This window comes from Triticum aestivum, chromosome 3A, assembly GCF_018294505.1.
Source record: "Triticum aestivum cultivar Chinese Spring chromosome 3A, IWGSC CS RefSeq v2.1, whole genome shotgun sequence".
NCBI lineage: Eukaryota > Viridiplantae > Streptophyta > Magnoliopsida > Poales > Poaceae > Triticum > Triticum aestivum.
Window position 1 is genome coordinate 307,555,255 of NC_057800.1, and position 17,988 is coordinate 307,573,242.

At 46.0% G+C, this 17,988-nt stretch overlaps 1 protein-coding gene across 3 annotated transcripts; it reads right to left on the minus strand.

Annotated features, from left to right (window-relative positions):
- Positions 1–12,118: 12,118 nt before the first annotated feature.
- On the minus strand, positions 12,119–17,094 carry LOC123061219 (uncharacterized). Of its 3 annotated transcripts, none has more exons than XM_044484205.1 (6): positions 16,425–17,094; positions 15,713–15,830; positions 15,436–15,636; positions 13,818–13,896; positions 13,052–13,190; positions 12,119–12,346 (listed from the first exon to the last, which is right to left on the minus strand). In XM_044484205.1, the coding sequence occupies exons 1-4, from the start codon at positions 16,643–16,645 to the stop codon at positions 13,846–13,848; spliced, it is 591 nt and encodes a 196-aa protein (XP_044340140.1). In that variant the 5' UTR covers positions 16,646–17,094; the 3' UTR covers positions 12,119–12,346; positions 13,052–13,190; positions 13,818–13,845. The 3 variants fall into 3 exon arrangements, with proteins under 3 accessions (XP_044340140.1, XP_044340139.1, XP_044340141.1); XM_044484204.1 differs by having other exon boundaries at positions 13,113–13,190; positions 16,425–17,093; XM_044484206.1 differs by having other exon boundaries at positions 13,113–13,190; positions 15,436–15,627; positions 16,425–17,091.
- Positions 17,095–17,988: the final 894 nt, after the last annotated feature.

Here is a 17,988-nt window from a genome sequence, read left to right on the forward strand (position 1 = left end):
TATCACCTTGGGTGACTACAAGTTTCTGGCTTCTCCAACGGTTCTTGGTGACTCAGATATTGATCTTATTCTTGGAATGGATTGGCTTTCTAAGCACAAGGCTCAGCTTGATTGTGCAGCCAGGCAGATTCAATTGACTCATTCGTCTGAGGATGTAATTGTCTTTGCCGCTCGTGATGATACTATCCGTCTGTATTCTCTCAATGAGAAGGGTGAACTCGATGCCATCTCACAAATTCCAGTCGTTTGCGAATATCAAGACGTCTTTCCAGAAGAGCTTCCAGGAATGCCTCCGCACCGGCCAGTTGAATTCGTTATTGATCTTGAGCCCGGCACGGAACCTGTGTGCAAACGTCCTTACAAGCTCGGACCTGAAGAGTTGAAGGAGCTGAAGAAGCAACTCGATATTCAAGAGAAAATGGGTCTCATCCGGCCTAGTTCTTCTCCGTGGGGTTGTGGTGTTCTTTTTGTGAAGAAGAAGGATGGAACGGACCGACTTTGTGTTGATTACCATCCATTGAACAAGAAGACCATCAAGAACAAATACCCACTTCCCAACATCAATGAGCTGTTCGAACAACTCAAAGGTGCCCAAGTATTCTCCAAGCTTGATCTCCGTATGGGTTATCATCAGATTCGAATCCGTGAGCAAGATATTCCCAAGACGGCTTTCAGGACAAGCTATGGTTCATATGAATACACTGTCATGTCTTTTGGCCTCGTCAACGCTCCTCCGACTTTCTCTCGCATGATGAACTTCATCTTCAACGCCTACACCAATGACTTCGTTTTGGTCTATCTCGACGACATTCTGGTTTTCTCGAAGAACAAGGAAGATCATGCCAAGCACTTGCGTTTGGTACTCGATAAGCTCAGAGAACATCAGTTCTATGCCAAGTTCTCCAAGTGTGAATTTTGGCTCGATGAGGTTCTTTATCTTGGTCATATCATCTCTGTCAAGGGCATTGCCGTGAATCCTGAGAAGGTGTCTGCAATTGTGAATTGGGAACCTCCTCAGAACGTGAAGCAACTCCGTAGCTTCCTCGGTCTCGCAAGCTACTGTCGAAGATTCGTTGAAAACTTTTCTAAGATCGCGAAGCCTCTCTCAAATCTTCTCCAGAAGCACGTCAAGTACGTTTGGTCTCCGGAGTGTGACATTGCTTTCAACACTTTGAAAGAGAAATTGATCACTGCTCCAGTTCTGACTCCGCCTGATGAATCCAAACCGTACGAGGTCTTTTGTGATGCCTCTCTCCAAGGTCTTGGGCAGTATTGATGCAAGAGAAGAAAGTTGTTGCTTATACCTCTCGCCACTTGAAGCCTAATGAGAAGAACTACCCCACTCATGATCTCGAGTTGGCGGCAGTTGTGCATGCTCTTTTGACTTGGAGACATCTTTATTGGGAAGAAAAGTGGACATTTTCACTGATCACAAGAGTCTCAAGTACATCTTCACTCAACCTAATCTCAACCTCAGGCAAACTCGATGGGTCGAAATGATTCAAGAGTATAATCCGAGTATCGAGTATACTCCAGGCAAGGCCAATGTGATTGCTGACGCATTGAGCAGAAAGGCTTACTGTAACAGTCTGATTCTCAAGCCTTATCAACCCGAGCTTTGTGAAGCCTTCCGCAAACTTAATCTGCAAGTTGTTCCTCAAGGTTTCCTCGCCAACCTTCAAGTCTCTCCTACCTTGGAAGACCAGATTCGCCAAGCCCAGCTTCTTGATGCTATGGTGAAAAAGGTGAAGATTGGGATTGCCAAGAGTCAACCCAAGTACAAGTGCTACCGCCTTGATGACAAGGATACTCTCTTCTTTGAGGATCGTATTGTTGTACCCAAAGGTGACCTTCGTAAAGTGATCATGAACGAGGCTCACAATTCTCTCCTCTCCATCCACCCTAGGAGTACGAAGATGTATCAGGACCTCAAGCAAGCTTATTGGTGGACTCGAATGAAGCGCGAGATTGCTCAGTTCGTGAATGAGTGTGATGTCTGCAGAAGAGTGAAGGCAGAACACCAAAGGCCAGCTGGTCTCCTCCAACCTCTTGCCATTCCAGAATGGAAGTTTGACCACATTGAAATGGACTTCGTGACTGGGTTTCCAAAGTCCAAGCGTGGCAATGATGCTATATTCGTTGTCATCGACAAACTCACCAAAGTGGCTCACTTTCTGCCTATCAAAGAGTCAATCACTGCAGCTCAATTGGCGGAACTCTATACCTCTCGGATTGTCTCTCTGCACGGTATTCCACAAGTGATCTCTTCAGACCGTGGCAGCATCTTTACCTCCAAGTTTTGGGATTCTTTTCAGAAGGCCATGGGCACCAACATCCGCTTCAGCACAGCTTTCCATCCTCAAACTAGCGGTCAAGTCGAGCGTGTCAACCAGATTCTTGAAGATATGCTCAGGGCTTGTGTGATCTCCTTCGGCATGAAGTGGGAGGATTGTCTTCCTTATGCTGAATTCTCCTACAACAACAGTTTTCAAGCAAGTTCGGGCAAGGCCCCATTTGAAATTCTGTATGGCAGGAAGTGCCGTACCCCTCTCAACTGGTCTGAAACCGGTGAACGTCAGCTTTTGGGTAATGACTTAATCACAGAGGCAGAGGAAATGTGCAAAGTCATTCGAGATAACCTCAAAGCAGCCCAATCCCGTCAGAAGAGCTACTATGATAGTAAGCACCGTGATTTGGCTTTCGAGATCGAAGATCATGTTTACCTCCGCGTCTCTCCTATGAAAGGTACTCGTCGCTTCGGTATCAAAGGGAAGCTTGCCCCTAGATACGTGGGACCTTTCAAGATTGTCAGCAAGAGAGGCGATCTCGCCTATCAACTCGAGCTTCCTTCAAACTTTGCAAATGTTCATGATGTGTTCCATGTCTCTCAGCTCCGAAAGTGCTTCAAGACTCCTGACCGCACCGTCAACTTCGAGGACATTGAGCTCCAAGAAGATCTTCCTATCGTGAGCACCCAGTTGCTATTCTTGAAGAGACTGAACGCAAGACTCGCAATAAGTCAATCAAATTCCTCAAAGTCAAGTGGTCACACCATTCCGACCGTGAAGCTACCTGGGAACGCGAGGATCACCTCCGTTCTGAGTACCCGGCGTTCTTTCAGTCCTAGATCTCGGGACGAGATCCTTTCGTAGTGGTGGAGTGTTGTAACACCCCGGATATGACTTACCCAATTTATACTCCAACTCTTGTCGTTTCCGGCGTTAAGTTATTTTATTTTCTCAGGTTCGGGTTTTTGTCTCCGTGTGTTGTTGTCGTTGTCATGCTTCTCATATCTTGTCATCATGTGCATTGCATTTGCATACGTGTTCGTCTCATGCATCCGAGCATTTTCCCCGTTGTCCGTTTTGCATTCCGGCGCTTCGTTCTCCTCCGGTGGTCATTTCTAGCTTTCTTTCGTGTGTGGGGATTAAACATTTCCGTATTGGACCGAGACTTGCCAAGCGGCCTTGGTTTACTACCGGTAGACCGCCTGTCAAGTTTCGTATCATTTGGACTTCGTTTGATACTCCAACGGTTAACCGAGGGACCGAAAAGGCCTCGTGTGTGTTGCAGCCCAACACCCCTCCAATTTGGCCCAAAACCCACCTAAACCTGCTCCATCATCTAGAGCGTTCGATCACGATCGCGTGGCCGAAAACCGCACCTTATTTGGACTCTCCTAGCTCCTCCTATGCCTATATAAAGACCCCTCCCGAAATTCGCGGATCTCCTCTCTTCCTAACCCTAAAAAAATTGCCCGCCGCCACCGGACACGTCCGCCCCACCACCGGACGAATCCCGCCGCCACCTCCGGCCAATCAGCAGGCGCCAAGTGGCATCGCGCCCACTTCCCCGCCGCCGGACCGGGAGGCCCAGGTCGGGCCCCCGAGGCCCATCGCGCCCCGCCGCCATCCTCCTTCCGCGCCGCCCGAGCCAGACGGCTCCTCTAGCCCGGCGCCGCCGCCGCCATCTCGGGCTGCCCGGAGCTCGCCGCTCCGCTGCACGCCTCGCCGCCGCAAGCTCCCGCCACCACAGGCCACCGCGAGCCGCCGACCCCGCCGGCCATCCTCTACCTCACCGGCGTCACCCCGTCGTCCTCTCCGGCCTCCTCCACGCAAGTCCGGCGTCCTCCCCGATGAACTCCGGCGAAACCCCGGCGGTCCTCGGCTTCCGCGCTCCAGATCTGAGATCTGGTTTTTTTAGGGTTGACTTTTTCTCAGAAACCCTAATCCATGTGCTCTTGTTCATCGCATCATAACTTCGCGTCCGTAGCTCCGTTTTTGGCATATAGCATATCAAAATGTTCATCTTAGAGAGTATATCATTTCATTCCATTGCATCATTTTCATTTAAGCTCATCTTGATGCCCGAAATGCTGTTAGAAGAGGGCTACTTGAGATAATTGTCAGATCTGCTACTCCATTTGCATATTTGTCATTTTTGCCATGATTATTGTGTGCATGATATGTCCATGAGCTCTACATACGTTTTGTTATGGGTTTTGTCATCTTTCCAGAGGTGCAACCCATGTATTTTTGTGATGTGTGTGGTGACTAGTGCAAGCTTGCGAAGTGAGGCACTTGGTAGTGCTGATTTCAGGGACTTAGCAATTCCACTAAGTCCTTGGGCTGTTTATTTCATATGGCCATATGTTCTTGTTTTTTCCGAGTGATCCGTGCCTCTTTTGAGGATGATCAGTAAGGATGTTTTGTTAATCTTGTAGTGCTCTATCCATCCACGTCTTTGTTTGCAATTATGGAGCACCCTAGCTTGAGTCAATCGAGCTCTACTTTTGCTACTTTGTAAATCTGGGCAGATTGTCTACTTGTTAGCGATTTTGCCGATGATGTTATAGTCGATCCGTGCATGCTATGTTATTGTTCTTGCCAGGTCTAGCTTGCATTTTGTGTATTCTTGATGCGTGTATGCTTAGGTTGTCATGACTTGCTCCGTAGTGAGTGCATTGAGCTCGTAAACATGCCTGCTTGATATATGTTTTCAGCATGCTCCAGTTTTCACTAAGTCTGTGATCTGATTATGTTTTTTGCCATGTTCACATGCTTGCAATTGTATTTTCTCATCCCTTTTGGCTCAAGGTCACTCAGGGACTTTTGTTAAGATCTTTGAGTAGCTCCATGCCATGCTTTACTTTGCCATGTTCACGTCCTGTAGCATGTAGTTTTGTTGCTCCGAAGAGAGCTACCTGATCTGAAATTCCAGACAAGTGTTAATTTCACTAAGCCTGAAATTTGTTTGCCATATGCATTTTTGCCATGCTTGTTTGAACCTGTTAATGGATGATTTGGCCGTAGCTCAGTGCTAGACTTTTGTTAAGCATCTTGAGTGCATCTCTGCCATGTATTTTGTTGTCATGTTGGAGTGTTGTAGCATGTTCATCTCATTGCATTTAGATGGCTACTTGCTGTAAATCGCAGACCGGTGTCATATTTGTATTGCTTGCCATTTCCAAACCGTAACTCCGATTCCGGCGTTCTTTATATTGTTTTCAAGCGATTTCATCTCATATTTCCAGTGGCACACTTGGTTTCTCAAGTTGAGGCCAGGGTCATGTATTCCTTGTCACATCTTGCATATGCATCCCGCATCGCGTCCCGCATAGCATACCATGTTTGCATCATATTGGTTGATCCTTGCACGTGGTTGATTGTGTCCTTGTTGCTTGTTTGTCTTGTTTGGGTAGAGCCGGGAGACGAGTTCGCTAGCGAGGAGCCCGTTGAGTTTGCTTTCGAGGATCCAGTCAACTCTGACAACTTTGCAGGCAAGATGATCATACCCTCGAAATCACTACTATCTTTGCTATACTAGATTGCTCGCTCTTTTGCTATGCCATTGCTACGATGCCTACCACTTGCTTTCAAGCCTCCCAAATTGCCATGTCAAACCTCTAACCCACCATGTCCTAGCAAACCGTTGATTGGCTATGTTACCGCTTTGCTCAGCCCCTCTTATAGCGTTGCTAGTTGCAGGTGAAGATTGGAGGCCGTTCCTTGTTGGAACATTTATTTACTTGTTGGGATATCATTATATTATCTTGTTATCTTAATGCACCTATATACTTGGTAAAGGATGGAAGGCTCGGCCTCTCGCCTAGTGTTTTGTTCCACTCTTGCCGCCCTAGTTTCCGTCATATCGGTGTTATGTTCCCGGATTTTGCGTTCCTTACGCGGTTGGGTTATAATGGGAACCCCTTGATAGTTCGCCTTGATTAAAGCTTTTCCAGCAATGCCCAACCTTGGTTTTACCATTTGCCACCTAGCCTCTTTTTCCCTTGGGTTTCCGGAGCCCGAGGGTCATCTTATTTAAACCCCCCCCCCCCCCCACGGCCAGTGCTCCTCTGAGTGTTGGTCCACCTGTCAGCTGCCGGTGGCCACCAGGGGCAACTCTGGGCTGGCCTACCCGTACCTAGGACAATCTGAGTGTGCCCTGAGAAAGAGATATGTGCAGCTCCTATCGGGATTTGTCGGCACATTCGGGCGGTGTTGCTGGTCTTGTTTTAACCTGTCGAAGTGTCTTGAAGAACCGAGGTACCGAGTCTGATCGGAACGTCTCGGGAGGAGGTCTATTCCTTCGTTGACCGTGAGAGCTTGTCATGGGCTAAGTTGGGACTCCCCTACAGGGATTTGAACTTTCGAAAGCCGTGCCCGCGGTTATGGGCAGATGGGAATTTGTTAATGTCCGGTTGTAGATAACTTGAACCTTAACTTAATTAAAATGAATCAACTGAGTGTGTTATTGTGATGGCCTGTTCTCGGCGGAGTCCGGGAAGTGGACACGGTGTTGGAGTAATGCTTGCGCAGGTTGTTCTCTAGTTTCTCGCTCGCACTTTGCCTCCTCTTCTCGCTCTCTTTTGCGAACAGGTTAGCCACCATATTTTGCTAGTCGCTTGCTGCAGCTCCACATATACGTTTACCTTGCCTTACCTATAAGCTTAAATAGTCTTGATCGCGAGGGTGCGAGATTGTTGAGTCCCTGTGGCTCACAGATTACTATTACACCAGATGCAGGGCCTGATGATTCCGCTCCAGGTGACGCGCTCGAGCTTAAGTGGGAGTTCGACGAGGACTCTCAACGTTACTATGTTTCCTTTCCTGATGATCAGTAGTGGTGCCCAGTTGGGGGTGATTGGGACCGTGTCGCATGTTGGGTTATCTTTTATTTTGGCGACGTAGTCGGGCCATGAGTGTTTGGATGATGTAATGTTATTTATGTACCTTGATTGACGTGGCGAGTGTAAGCCAACTATGTTATCTCCCCTTTATTATTATATTACATGGGATGTGTAAAGATTACCTTACTTACGACATATGCCTTCAGTGCGATTATGTCTCTAAGTCGTGCCTCGACACGTGGGAGCTATAGTCGCATCGAGGGTGTTACAGCAAGGCAGGACGTTCCTGATGAAAAGAGCATGATCTATCACTTCAGGGGGTGGCCTCATGGAGGATCTGCAGTTAGCTCTCGTTCTTGTTGAGCCTACTCAGTTCGATCTGTTCTACAACAAGGACCTCAAGAAGGAAGCTGCTCAGTTCAAGTGTGAGGCTTCAAAGAAGAGAATCAGGGATGCAGTTCACTTGTCTTCTTCCTCACTAGTGGCAGCTAAGCAACAGAAGTTCTGGCTTCCTCCACCTCCTCCGTTTCGTCAGCCTGCCAACAGAAGAACTCAGGTGGTCGTGGATCTTCCCACCCACCCAATCCAGGCTATCAACAAGTCTCAGGCTATGAGGACAGGTGGTCCTCCTCCTCCATCTTTTTGTCCGCTTTCAGAGGTCACTTGTCACAGGTGTGGTTTGAAAGGGCATTACTCAAACAAGTGCACCGAGAAGCGCCTTCCACCTCCTCCTCCGGTCAGGTCAGCAAGCAATGCAGTTGTCAAGCACAATCCCAAGTCTGCAAAGGTGAACATGATGAATGCAGCTCAAGCGGGGGATCACTACAAAAAAAGACACTTCCGTGATGATATGTGTTTGTCACAGTAGGTCACGTTTTATGTCATGCATGTACATCCATGACAATTTTATGACAGAATCAAGATAGTCATACTTGTGTTGTTGTAGAAGTGTTCCATGACATTACCAAAATTATCATCACGGAAGTATCCACTTCCATGACGATAAATCATGCGTCATAGAAGTGTTTTCGTCAAGGGTGACCGACACGTGACATCCACCGTAACAGGTCGCCGTTAAGCTATCGGGTTTTTTGATCCGATAACCCGTTAACAGCCCGGACCAATGGGGATTTTCCACGTGTAAAATTCTCATTGGCCAGAGGATACACGTGTTGGCTCACCATTGGGACAGATTTCATCCACTCATTGGACAGGAGGCGCCTATGATATGTCGACACATGGAACGACCCAACAGAGGCCCGTTCCGGTGAAAAGGCCGGCCTGTTTGACTTGGTTAAAAGGTAACAGGCCGGCCTAGGGAAAGTCTATTATCGGCATGTTCGTATATCGCCCATTTACGGCCCGCGAACTCCCGGACCGTTACAACCTATCGGAATTAAGCCAAGTAGCTTCATCTGGGCCGTCCAATATGATTCCATCCCGTTGTTACTTCCGGCCCATGTATGGCCCAAGATGTCTTTCGGCCCATGTGAGGCCCTTCGTAACTCTGGGCCCAATAAAGGCCCGAGATGAAACTGGCCCATAATGAATAATGTATCACTTTATACCCATTAACGACCCATTATTTCATCGGCCGTTTCCATCCCGTGTTAACTTTCGGCCTTCCAAGGGCACATTTATTCTTGGCGTCATTTCTAGAATTCGGTTAGTTACGGTCCGTTACTGGCATGTTCTGTATGTGGGCCAAATTCAGCCCGTGTTTTCATTGGGCCCTTTTGTGGCCCGTTAACCCGTTAGGCTGTTTTCATAGCATTATCAAGCACGACCTATTAACGGCCCATTATGGTCCACGAATAGTACGGCCCATGTTTGGCGAAATGATTATACGCTCCTTAGAAGGTCCATGGATCCTACGGCCCGTAGAAGACCAATGGACCCTATGGCCCGTAGAAGGCCCATGGATCATAAGGCCCGTAGAAAGTCCGTGGATCCTATGGCCCGTAGAAGGCCCAAGGATCCTACGGCCCGCAGGAGGCCCATGGTTACAACAGTCCATGTGTTGCCATGATTATTATGGCCTTGTTACCAAAAATAGGTTATTGTGGCCACTAGAAAAATGCAGAAAAAGAACTGCAGTGACTACAAGCAAACAACTAAACAAGACAATAAGTAAATAAATAAGCAAGCAACTAACGCTAGCCTATTACGGCTATCACACATATTACATCCAGTGGGCATCAAAGTTCGCCGCCAGTGCAAATATAGGGAACAAAGCAACATATATATACACTAGTCGTCAAAATTGGCCACCAGGGCAAATAAACGCGGCAGGAAAACAAGAGCACAACTGAAACAACTTCAGAAGAGCTCAAGAAATGTTATACTGGGTATCCACCATGCTAGCAGTAAGTTTAGCAAGCTTATTAGCTTTGTCCTGTTTGGCGCTAAAATCCTCCAATGCTTGTTGTTGCACCAGAAAGTATGCATCTGAATGCTCCAGGGACTTCCGCAGTCCTTCCGCTTCTTGTCACGGCACAGCTGATCGATGTATTTTAGCTTGTAGTTGAGACTCAAGAAACCAAACTGATTCAAACAGTGAGTTTGAATAGCTTGTGCAAGCAGTAGTGGCCAGTAACTCGAACACTAAACCAAGACAGGACTTTCGGGTTGTCTCACTGTCTTCAAGATAGTTTTCCTTAGCTATTTTATTAGTTTTGTTGGATACCAACAAGGATATCTCACTATCCTGAACCTTATCTGCATTACTTCCTTTACCATTGCTTAATAAGGCACTCTTCCCCAATATTCTGTCAGCATTCTAAAGACGAAACAAGGAGACACATAACAGGTTTAGCATGTACTAGTATATGAAACTCATTTCGGTGAACCAGTTCATTAGAAAGGTGGACATGATTAAACTACTAAGTCTTCTATTGCCAAGTACTAGTACATAATAAATGCATCAAACAAAAATATATCTATGTCCTATGGTCACTTCATTGTCTTGCCAAATCAAAATAGAGACACGGTTCAAATCATATCAGTTCAAGACAAAGTAGTAGTGAAAGAATACAAAGTGTGGGAAACTACATGGCACAACAAGATTTCAGATGGGTACGGCGGGTCTACATCTACAATAACACTATTGGCTCTGTTGTGATGCTAGTAATGTGCATGATATGAGAAGTCAACTGTATACACAATTGAAATTGAAATCAACAGAGCTATTGACAAGAGAAAACATGTTAAAGAAACATGCGTGAACATACCTGTTATGCCAATGGAGTTTCGGTTGGATCCTTCAATTTAAAAATAAGTTTGTATAAGTAAATACAGTGATACAAGAGCAAGGCGGTATGCACGATAGCAATGGAATCTTAAATTAGAATAGTTGTTCTTCAGGTTTAAGCACTTGTTCTACATGAATAGAGTACAGTAAGACACAAGAATACAATACTTAAAAATGAGCTCATAGACCTTACCACATTCTTGGTTCGGGAACAGTACAGAACAAGGCGTTCCCAGTCATCGTCCAGTAAATGTGTCTCAGGAGAACATAAGGGTTGATGAGTTTCTTTGCTAGTGAAGTACGTTTTCTTTAGGTAATTCCGATACTGCCACCAAGCATTCTTGAAGATAGCAGAGGTATTAGCAGAGGTTACCTCATCATGACTTTCTAAATCGGTCCTTCTCTATAGAGAAAAATGGGAAAATTTGTTATATTATAACCATCATGGAGGTAGAATGTATGGGAAAAAGCAAAGTAATTGCCATGAATAACATTACTTACACATAACTCCTAGAGAAACACCTGCAACTGGCATTTTCCTTCATCTTCAATATAATATTTCCAACATGGGAAGATAAGCACATAGGATTTAACAACATCAAATGCAATAGATGCTAAACTACGACTGGCTGGTTGTGCTTCCTCCACAGGAAAAGACGTACTAACTGGTGGAGTTGGGGTTCGCCGTGGTAGTACTAGCCCTTTGGGCACTGGAGCTGCCTTACTAACTGCTCTTGTTTGGGAGCTCTGTGGTGGACATGGTGTTGTGCCAATAGGAACTGGGTTACTATCTGCTGGGGTTGGGGTTAGATTGGGTGAAGTTGGTTCTCTGAACATCGCAGTAGGGGTACAATCTCCGAGAGTCTGGGTTATGTGTGGTAGGGCTGGTTCCCGTGCATGTACAACCGGGGTGCTATCTCCACCAAGCGGTAGCACTGTTTTATTTGAAGACCGTGTTTTCACTCCGCTAGATACTGCCATCAACCACTCCAATTCCAATGGCTGATAAACAGGAAACATAGTTGAATGTACAGACATTGTATGAGAGAAAGATGCAATAGATAGGGTGGGAAAAAGAGGGCATGAAATAGTTGACATGTATATTATTTAACTAAAATGGATAGCATGACATAGCACTACAAGAAATATGGCAACTTGTGACCTTGACTATTGGTCACTGAAAGGTCATTGTTTTTTATTTGCAACCTTTGTGACCAAAAACAGATGGTCAAAAGCTGGCAGTCGTAAACTGAAATTAACGACCTTCTCTGTGAGAAGGTCGTGGAATTCCATGACCAAAACAAAAGGTCATTGATTCTATGACCTTCTGTTTTGGTCGCTAGCTCTCTGTCTAGGCCACGTCGGATCCGACGTGGCAATCTGACGTGGCAAAATTGCGACCAATTGAGAAGGTCGTTGATAAGATTCAGCCCAGTCCAATTCGACGCTTTACATGGGCCGAGCCCACTAATAGAGCCTTTTTACTATATATTTTTCTGTTAATTTTCTCTAGCTACATGGGCCTGGCCCAACAATTTGGCATTTTTTATTTTGGGTCATGGCCTTTTCGCGGACCATTTCATTAAGCCTATTTTTCTGGTTTTTCAGAAATGCACAAGGTTCTGATCCACTATAGTCTGGGTCGCAGCATTTTTAGAGCCCAAATATTACTTTGTCAAGTAGAACATTTGGTGTTTTTCATTCACAGACTTCAATTTACACATTTGAACAACAAAATATCAATAAATCTGTCAATTAACTGATTAAATCCAGAGAACATCCAGTCAAATACTCACAAGAGCAAATACACGTATGCACGTCCAACTTCTACATACAATCAAAAACAGATACACAAGGGTGGCACAACGCCAGCTTAATTCCTACAAGGCCACGGTGGTGGCATCTACGATGTGCAGGAGAAACGTTCAGGACCTCCTCTTCCTCTTCTTGTCACCTGCGTTCTTGAGCTGCAAGAGGACACAACACCGTTAAGCACAGTTGGTCAGACCATATTGACACGAATCACAAATGTTGGCACCTAGTGTATACTATGTAAGTGCTGCTATATTTTCGCTAGCAAAACCATCACTACTGTGCATGCATGCTTGGTTTATAAGCTTCATCCATATGGTTGGCACCATCACTGCATATTGTTGCTACCGATGTACACAAGTGTGCACATACACAGCATGCTGCATGCATACGTGCGCATGCCAGTATAAATCTGCATCTCGATGCTTTTCATTGCTGATCAAGATATTGTAATATTTCAATAATCCACTGCATGCGCCACATAGCTACTCCTACCTAGGTAGCTATACATAGATGTACTAGCAGCCAGGCCCAAAGGCTGAGTTGACCAGCAATTCAACATACACTAGCTAGCCAGCAAGCTACTGCTATGACCTATCCTAGCAGCAGCAACGACTTTTGTTTGTCAAGCATGTAAAGAAATGCATGCATCTCTAGTAAATATAAATGTAGGCATGCTGCCATTGGCCTGGATCACACTAGAAGAACAATGCTCGCAGCGACCAGCAGATAGATCGACCTAGGTGTGCGCTTCTTTCCAGTCGCCAATTCTAACTGCGATCGACTTGCAAGCTTTACCTACGTGGTCACCATGCAGTAATGGCATGCGCACCAAAAGGAAGAGAAGAAACCAAGCATACAGTTTCATGTCGAAGGACCGACATGCCAGAAGAGGTCAGGCCACCGAGGTACAGGTACTACCTGCGCTTGGTGATGATGGCGGCGCCGGAGAAGCACCCTAAAGCGATGGCGGTTCCGACAAACCCTGTCACGAGGATGCTGGTCGCACAAGAGCAACATGCAAGTTATGTCAGCCAACATAAATAGCAAGGATGAGAAACAAATGTGAGCATTGAGCAGCAACAAACTAGAACTGTAGGTACATAAATAGCAAGCTATTGTCCAAGTAACAAAACAATCAATCGTATCAATTTTGTAGAACTGTAGGTACACAAATTCAGAACCACCAAAAAAATGAAGGCCTACCCATGAGCAGGCCAAAGTTCAATAAAAATAACCCAGACACAGGGTCCAAACCCCACCGCGAAGGGCCCAGGTACAAACTGTCAATATAGGTAGCATCAATTAAAATACTATAATGATAGCGGCCCATCCAAACAGCAGACAATGTTGGAAAAAGGAGGGTCTGAGGAGAACAATAGACTAATCCAGAAGCAGAATTTGGCACCTACACAACCTAACTAATAATGCTTGCAAGAACAACCAGACAATGATGGATAAGGACATATAATCTGCAGATATCCAATAATCCAATCACAGGCATTCACAAACAGTACATGTCACACTCCCATGACATATGGTTTTGTTACCACAGGGTTTCCTCATAAACTATTATCTACAAGACAGGGACATTTGCAGCAACAATAAAAGCAAATTCGTGTTTACCTTGGGTCAAAGTCTATGGGGAGCTCAATCAGAGGTCCAACATAAGCCCCATCCAGGAGGGCTCACATAGCTCTTTATGCTGTATCAGAATTAACACATATTTTAGATGACAGAAATAGAATCCTGAACACACCAGTAATAATCGACTTCTGACTAACAACAGCAAACAGATTCATGCACAAGCAATTTTATAGCAGGATGAAAAATCTATGTGCAGAATTCATGAATGAAATTATACTAGTAGCACAAAGGACCCTCACAGACATTTGTAATACTCCCTCCGTCCGAAAATACTTGTCCTCAAAATGGACGAAAAGGGATGTATATAAAACTAAAATACATCTAGATACATCTCCTTTTATTCATTTTGATGACAAGTATTTCCGGACGGAGGGAGTAGTACGCAAAGGTAAATAGAATTCCCAGCAGACAATGTATTCCAGTTATTAAACAGATGCTCACCAAGATAATCAGTACAGTGGTGAACCAAACACTGTAATAATCCAAAGCCGATACTAATAAGCAGCAGGAACCTCCCTACTTTTGTGATATAAGACTAATATCAGACCAATTTTGTACCAAGTTGTACATAATCAGTGACGTACAGCATGGGAATGTCCAACAGTCAGTTGTTAAAAATGTTCAACAACCTTTTAGTTAACTATAAGAGGGCTTGTAGGCTTTCCAAACTATTAATTGACACAACCCAAAATTGTATAACGAGATCACATTTTTATTATATGACAAAAAGTTAACTAAGGCCAACAAAATAGTAAGGATCAGTGAAATATTAACATTGACACGTTTACATATTGTGGATGTGGACATCGACATCATCAAGGAGCAGGGGTTAATAATGGACAGGTTTAATCTAGACATCTACTAGTTAAATCAACTTGATTAGCGTCCGAGCTCTATACTGTTTACCACTCACTCAAACTCAGCGGCACCTACTTACCAGTCCTAAATTGACAAGAGAATGCAGTTGGATTTGCTGTGGAGCATGTGTGTGTAATACGTACTAGTAACGAAATGAAGTGTCGATTGGAAAATTCCCCGTCGACGGGTGAGAGCTGAGAAGATGATTTTGCATGGGAGGGAGTGGAGTGGTGAAAAGTGTAGTGTTGGTCATATTTCTGGCTTTGGCATAGCAGAACACAAACTGAATAAAAATGACTTAGTTCGCCCACTTGAATAAGAATAGCAAGTCATGAAACTACTAGCGCCAACACACAGATAATGTGTATAGAAATGGTAGCTAGAAACTGACCCAGTACCACGTGAATGATATTTATAGATGATTCATGAAACGAATATGCCCCCCTGAATACTTATTAACAGGACTTAAAAGTGTATAAGAATTCACCTTCTATTACTCCCTCCGTCCCATAATGTAAGTCATTTTTGCAAGTAATGTTAGCTTGCACAAACGTCTTATATTGTCGGATGGAGGGAGAATGTGACAAGAAGGTAACTAACGCCAACAGAGCAACAAGGACTAGTGCAATATTAACATTGACACATTTTATATCCCATGGAGATAAACACCATCAAGAAACATGGGTTAGTTAATAATGGACAGGTTTTAACTAGTTAAATCAGCGTCCGAACTCTATACTGGGTTCCACTTGGACGGTGTTGGCACCAGCCGGCGGCGCTTGGTCCAGCAGGGGCAGCAGCAACACATGCAGAGGCACCAGCCGCTGGCATAGGCGGCGAGGATGACCTGGTTGATGAACACCAGGAACACCCCCAGGATGCCGAGATCCGTCGCCGGCGGGCTCCGGTACACGCAGTTCGTCCCGTTGTACTGCACAGACTAACATATACTTAGTTAGCACAGATCTATCGAATTGATGAAAAGAGAATTGTGATGTTCGATCTTGGATCCATGCCTTGGAGCTGTAGTTGTTGGCGACGAAGCCGAGGGTGACCGCGACGGAGCCCAGAAAGCCCAGGACCATGCACACCAGCACCGCATCTTTCTCCATGTTGCCCGTTCTCCTTTTTCTTCTGGATGAACTATCAGCAGTTAGAATCACATTGGACTGTTTTACACAGATGTATAAAAACAGGGTCTTATAAATGTGCAGAAGGTCTTATAAATGCTTGTCATGTACAGGGCACAAAATTTGTATTCCGAAAAGTTGTTGACTGAATCGTGCCTTGACGACCTCGCGCATTGAACTATAGAAGTCAAGCTTTGCCGAGCTCTATTTCTACTTTTGTACAGAATTTTTGGGCATTTGTATAGACACCTTATTCCATCAGTTAAGTGACTCACCGAACACTTGCTTGTACCCCTAACTGGACATAACTGAATTTTCCATGTCCCCCTAACAGGACATAACTGAATTTTCCATGTCCCCCTAACAGGACATAACTGAAAGAGCCCTTGCAAGATTAATGTCCACAGCATGGTGAAAGCCAGGCAAAACTACCGTACGCATAGTGATTACCTTAACAAGAAGTCATATAGCAACAAGTAAAACACAGATGAACCCCTGAACATCAAATAATCCTCAGGTGTTGTTGTTCTATACACCCAACCTACAACAGCAGTAGTTCTACCAGATGGAGTCAGTTGTCTCACCTACAGAAGCTCACCCGGAGCGAAGTTGAGGAGGGCTGGGGAAGGAGCAGCTGGATGCAGGTCGGGGACGTTGTCGAGGAAAGACGTAGGCAGAAGGAGCAGCACAACCGGCCTTGAGGTCCAGCGCGTCGACGACCTGCCTGTCGTCGGGTGCCCTTGCGGAGATGCTAGAGGAGGAGGCTGGTGAAGCAGCAAACGACCGGGATCGACTGCTAGGGTGGAGTACAACAAACATGGCCGTCCCCTCCTCCGAGGAGACGATGGACCCCTCCCTACAGCGCGAGGTGGACGGCGGCCTTCCGAGGATCCAGCTCGACGGAGCGGCGCGCAATGAAGCACGCGCGCGGTGGCGAGCCAGCCGACCGCGACGCCGAGGCTGCAGGGCGGCGGTGCATCTGTCGACAGTGAGATTCGGCAGTGCCCTGGATCTGCTGCGGGAGGTGCAGAACGATGGGCTGCGCGCGGATCTGGCGTCGTCGGGCTCGGATGAATGGGCGGCGAGATAGGAGGATAGGAGGACGATGGGCGGCACGCGCTCGGAAGGAGTGGTGCTGGTGGCGGCGCGAGGGAGAGGTGGCGGCGGCGATCTGGAAGGGGAGGAGGAGACTCTCGCTCTCTCTCTCTCCACGCGTGGCTGGGTGGGTGGGACACAACGCGTGGCTGGGTGGGTGGATGGATGGATGTGGGATGAAAAGATGGATGGATGGATGTGTCCCATGTCAACGATCCATGGCACATATGTTTCCACCAATATTAATTAAGCTTATGTAATTGGTTTTTTTTTCTTTTGTTTCTCTTACATATTTTCTCACTAATGTAAATAACCTATCCAATATTAGTTGCAAAAGGGCACCTCTTCATTTTTCAAAAACATTATACCATATTGACTAACTCGGGGAGGTTTTGTTGCAACTCCAGCGACCCCTGACAATATTACATCACAACACTGGCGGCCCGACAATGCTTCATTGCAACTCCGTCGGTCCCGACAATGTTGGATCACAACACCGGCAGTCCGCGGCGATGCTATGTTGCATCACTGGTGACTATTGCAGCACCACCTTCTGCTGCAACCCCCGGCGGCCTTGCGACACCATTGTCGTGTGCATGACCGGTGGCCACTACCCGGCAGCCTGCGGCGCCACGCATCACTGCCCCACACCATGAGCTTCGATGCCCCTCACATCAACAAATCTTCACCACCGTCGTCGAACCGCAGCCATCATAGCAGTGGCATCTTCGCCGACCGGGGGGAGAGGGCACAGACTTAGGAGAGGTTATGAAGGACAGAGGACATGAAGGTTGCAGAGGGGAATAGAGAGAGAGGAGCAAGATTATCCCCCGATTCAAAAGGACGAAGAGGACAAATAACAAACCTGGACTACGATAACTATCTTAAAAAAGTCTTCACGGCTTAAATGACTGATGTTATGGCCACATTCATGGCATGGTTTGTTCAGATGATCTCAAATTTTGCACAAGTATGCATCTTGAAATTCCGAACAATGTTTCCTAAGGGAGTTCTCATTTTCTTTGCACGGAAAATTCATTTTCCATTTTCCGAGTGCCCATAATGAG